This window comes from Nicotiana tabacum, chromosome 7, assembly GCF_000715075.1.
Source record: "Nicotiana tabacum cultivar K326 chromosome 7, ASM71507v2, whole genome shotgun sequence".
NCBI classification, from domain to species: Eukaryota; Viridiplantae; Streptophyta; class Magnoliopsida; order Solanales; family Solanaceae; genus Nicotiana; species Nicotiana tabacum.
The window spans coordinates 19,459,424-19,464,775 of record NC_134086.1 but is presented as its reverse complement, the minus strand read 5'-3'; the positions used below and the strand labels follow the sequence as shown (position 1 = coordinate 19,464,775).

The window sequence follows — 5,352 nt, the reverse complement described above, 5'->3', positions numbered from 1 at the left end:
ATACACCTAGGGCCGTTAACCCTCTATCCAAAGAGTAGGTCCGCCTCTACGTGTAATAGATGCTTTTATCCCTAAATAATAGATATTGGTATAAACCTGAATATAAGTAACCATTCCACTTCTCTTGTCAAGTGTGTAACTTGAGTTAATTTTTCAAAAGTTAAATAAAGAAGATGTGTAATAACTCGATAGGTCATCTAGAATTTTAAATCCTAATTTTGTGTTTCGAAATCTCAAATACCTTATTTTAGCCTTCAAATTCAATACTCTATAAAATCGCGGTCCTCCATTTTGCAGTTCCACATGAACGTGTCAAAAACGTGTTTAGAGTAGTAGTATTCTACATAAGAACGTGTTAACTTCTCTGTGAAGAAATTGTCCTTCCCTCCGTTTAATCCACCGTTTGACACGTTGATTTCTCAAAAAATGTCATCAACCTCTTTGCTAGTTGGTCCACCGGCTCTCCGCTATGAACCACCGTCAACAGCCGTTGAAATTCCCGTCTCCGGTGACGATCCCATAACCGATTTAACTGATAAAACCTTAAATCTCGATCTCTCGAAGCTTCCTCTGCGGGGTTTGACGGAAAATAACTCAGCCACTTTCATATCATCCGGCAACCCATGTTTGGATTTCTTCTTCCACGTGGTGCCTGACACGTCACCCGATGATCTGATCGGACGGCTGGAGTTAGCTTGGGCTCACAACCCTTTAACGGCTCTGAAACTGATTTGCAATCTCAGGGGCGTTAGAGGCACCGGTAAGTCTGATAAAGAAGGGTTTTATACGGCAGCGTTTTGGTTACACTATACTCACCCTAAAACCCTTGCTTGTAATGTTCATGCCTTTGCTGATTTTGGGTACTTTAAGGATTTTCTAGAAATTTTGTATAGAATTCTAGAAGGACCGTTTGTGAGGCAAAAAGAGAAAGAGGAGAGAGAACAATGGCGAGGTCGTGGTCGTGGTCGGGGTAGATTTAAGAGGGTTAATAGGCCTAGTGAAGGAAATGAGGAGAAGAAGGAGAAAATTAAGAAAAATTTGGAGGAAATAAAGGAAGAAATGAAGACAGAACAAGAGAAAGCAAGATGTTTGAGGAAGGAAAAAGAGAGAGCTAAGGCGAAAAAGGCGTTAGAAAAATACTATTCCGATGGGAATTATAGGCTTTTACATGATAAGATATCGGATTTTTTTGCTGAGCTTTTGAGGGCTGATATTGAGAAATTGAATTCGGGAAAAGTTAATGAGATTAGTTTGTCTGCGAAATGGTGTCCGACTGTTGATTCGTCGTATGATAAGGCGACTCTGATGTGCGAGAGCATTGCGAAAAAGATGTTTCCTAGGGAGAATTATAGTGAGTACAATGGAGTTGAGGAGGGTCATTATGCTTATAGGGTGAGATATAGATTGAGAAAAGATGTGCTCGTGCCTTTACACAAGGCGTTAGAGTTGCCGGAGGTGTACATGAGTGCTAAGAAGTGGAATTCGTTACCATACAATAGGGTGGCGTCTGTGGCGATGAAGAACTACAAGGAGCTCTTTTTGAAGCATGACAAGGAGAGGTTTGACAAGTATCTTGAGGACGTGAAGTCAGGGAAGGCAAAAATTGCAGCCGGAGCGTTGCTTCCACATGAGATTATTGGGGCATTGAGCGACGGAGATGGTGGGGAAGTAGCTGAACTTCAGTGGAAAAGAATGGTTGATGATCTTTGTAAGAAAGGAAAATTAAGTAATTGTATCGCGGTATGTGATGTTTCTGGGAGTATGAGTGGGATACCGATGGAGGTTTCTGTGGCACTTGGTGTGTTGGTTTCAGAATTGAGTGAGGAACCGTGGAAGGGAAAATTGATCACGTTTAGCGCTGATCCTGCAATGCAGAAAGTTGAAGGTGATACTCTAAAAGAGAAGACTGAATTTATCAGGTGTATGGATTGGGGTATGAACACAAACTTCCAGAAAGTGTTTGATAGAATTTTGGAAGTGGCAGTAGAAGGAAAACTAAGTGAGGATCAAATGATAAAGAGGTTGTTTGTGTTCAGTGATATGGAGTTTGATCAGGCATCTGAAAATGCATGGGAGACGGATTATCAAGCAATACAACGGAAATTTGTAGAGAAGGGATACAAAAATGTGCCAGAAACTGTGTTTTGGAACCTTCGAGATTCAAGGTCGACTCCAGTATTGGAGAAGCAGAGTGGTGTAGCACTTGTGAGTGGGTTTTCTAAGAATCTGTTGACCATGTTCTTGGAGGGTGGTGGAATCGTCAATCCCGTGGACGTTATGGAGCTTGCTATTTCTGGTGATGAATACAAGAAGCTTGTAGTTTATGACTAGTTAATGTGTGGTTGCTCTATGTGTCTTGGTTTTAGTTTTCAAACTATATTTTCTAAAAAATAATAATAATAAGCTTTGTTACACCGTCTCTCTTAGATGAAATAATTATTGTGTTACTTACAGTCAACTGGTGACATTAAGCTTTGCTTTTATGGATATGGAGAATACTTGGATAATTTTGTGCTTTGTGCTTCTTCTATTCTGTTTTCTTTTCATTATACTGGGCTGAATCCCTATAGCTTGTTTACATTCTTTATTAGATGTATGTTCTGCTGTTTGAGCTATGTATGTTCTGCACTTTGAGCTCAATTAAACAAATCCATTCTATTGGTGAGCTGAGGGTCTACCGAAAACAGCCTCTCTGCCTTCTTAAAGGTAGGGGTAATGTCTTCGTACACGCTACCCTCCCCAGACCCCACCTGTGGGATTACACTGGGTTTATTGTCGTTGTAGTTGTTGTTGTTGTTGTTGTATTCTAGGTTCAAAACTAAAGTTATCCATTCTAGGTCCAAAAATAAAGTTGGATTAAGTCTTGATAAAACAGTGTGGGGTCTAGTTCCTCACCTAAGGGAACTAGACATGATCTAGAAGGTATATGAAAGGTTCAGGGCTATGCAAAATTGTAGTTCTTTTTCTTTCATAGTTTGTTGCACAGGTTGATCTTGTTCCATGGTGTCAAGGAAATGAACTTAGTTTCTTTTCCTTGTTTTGTTATAGAAGTACCCTATTAGAATAAACGGAAAAGGGCCAAATATGTCCCTGTACTATCAGAAAAGGTTTAAATGTACCCCCTAATTATATTTTAAGTCCATATATATCCCTGTCGTTATATTATTGGTTCAAATATACTCTTTTTCCGTTAAGTTTGTCCAAAGTGGACATCCAATCCTATGTGACACTGACATTTAATGAGGTGGATGCCACATGGTTTTCCACCTCAACGCCCCTAATCCATTTTATCCCTCTTCTATTTTCTTTTCCACCACTAAAATTTTCTTCCCCTCCACCACTATTGCCACAATTACCGCTACCATGAAAATATTGTATTTCAAATTTTAGTCTTTTATGTATGGATAAGGGGCGCTGAGATGGCATGCCATGTGGCATCTACCTCATTAAATATTAGTACCACGTAGGATTGGTTATCCGCTTTGGACAAACTTGACAGAAGAAGGATATATTTGAACCAATACTATTACGGTAGGGGTATATTTCGACCCAAAGTATAACGAAGGGTATATTTAAACTTTTTCTCATAGTACAGGGTTATATTTGGTCCTTTACCGTAGAATAAATTACAATTGCTTTGGATTCTTGTTATTTCTTTTCTGAGCCTGAAACAATTGTTTTCTGATTATTGGTTTTTAAAACGCCAGATTGATGTAGAGCAGGCCTTGAATCTCAACTGGCATCTAAAACTACACATTTCAATGAGCTGGACTGTTAGACAGTCCTGAATCACTAGTGATTTTCTGCCTATATTATCTCTTAGTAGAACTCTATATATGGAGAGTCAAAATCCCAGGTATATGTAGACATCTCTCTTACTAATTGACCTTTTAGGTATTCCTGTTTATACAGTTTTATCTATTGAAAATGTAGAATGAAGCTAAGTTAAAGTAGTTGCTTTTATACTGATTGTAAAATGAATCTAAATAGTTCAACTTCTGCCTGCTTGTGCTCAGCAATTTCAAATCTCTGGTTATGTTAGAACCAGAGAACGTCGTGAACTCAAACTGTTCCAAGTGTAGGTATCGGGGGGGGGGGGGGGGCTTTGTTTGCTTCTCGAGAAGTTAAACAAGATGAACTAATTGCAATACAGAAAGCATCATTTTCATCTACAAATCATGTCTGCAGTTACATAGTTCCTGTGACAGCAAGATACTTTTGTTGGGAATGCCCTTTCACAGCAAGATATCTGCAGTGAGATAGTCCTTAATAAAGCTCGAAGTTGAGATTTCTGATAATATTACATTTTGTGCTTTTGGTGTTTAGTAAAACTCTGACCTGACACTGTTCTGAAGAAATCTTTTACGACCATTTTGCAGCTTATTGGTGTGTCACATGTTGATTATCAAGCTGAGAAAAACTGTTAACAGGACTCTTGTATGAATGTGATACAGGCATATTCAACTTTTGGTAAGTTTTTGGTGTATAGTGAGTCCCTATAGGGAGTAGCTCTACTATAAAAACTGCGCGAGACGGATAGGTCTAGGCCTAATGAAGAGTGGATGCAATATATGATTGATATACAAGTGCTTTACCTAGACTGGAGCTGAGGTTTCAAGTTTACTGTTTGGTCTTTGGTTCTCTGCAGCTGGTTCATCTTGATGAAGTGTATGAGCATTTGGAAAATGGGATGTATTTACATTACTGGTGTTTTTACATAAGTTCCTTACGAGGACGAGCCAAATTAGGATAGAGGTCGAGGCTATGAAATTGCCAAATTCAGAGGGGCATTAAAGACCACGTGAAGTTAAAGGGAGAACTAGAACTAAACGAAAGTTAGCCAAGTTTAAGGGGATCCCGAACTATTCTGCCTTTTCTCAAATAACTTTTTGCAGGTGTAAACATTAAGTTAATACAAAATCTAAATAGAAGTGAAAACGTCTTGTGTGCTCTAGGACTATGATTCTGTGAAGTTTTGGCTGGTATGGCCTATGGGACCATGTGCGGTGTTTGCAAGAATGTCTCCAAAACATTAATATAGATTCACAAAGTTTAAATATAAAAGTTATAGAAACCTCACAAATTTGAAAGTGAACAATGCTTTATTTCTCTTTGTTGGTAGAACATATCATTTTACATTTTAAACCTTTTCCACCTCTATGAACACACTTTAGGGGCAGTCATGTTGCTTGTCCCTCTATTTGCAAGGATTTTCGGCCGAAAAATCGATCGCCAAGTGCCATTGCACTTGTCTACAAACCAAAATGTACCAAACAAAAGATAAAGTTAATAGTCTATTGTATTTAAGGAGAAAGGAAAAGGGAACTCTTTTTCTGGTGGTCGACAATCGTT

At 38.7% G+C, this 5,352-nt stretch overlaps 1 protein-coding gene across 1 annotated transcript; it reads left to right on the top strand.

Annotated features, from left to right (window-relative positions):
* The first annotated feature begins 304 nt into the window (after nucleotides 1-304).
* LOC107800214 (uncharacterized) lies at nucleotides 305-2,517 on the top strand. Its single transcript, XM_016623364.2, has one exon. The coding sequence runs from the start codon at nucleotides 427-429 to the stop codon at nucleotides 2,329-2,331; it is 1,905 nt and encodes a 634-aa protein (XP_016478850.1). The 5' UTR covers nucleotides 305-426; the 3' UTR covers nucleotides 2,332-2,517.
* Nucleotides 2,518-5,352: the final 2,835 nt, after the last annotated feature.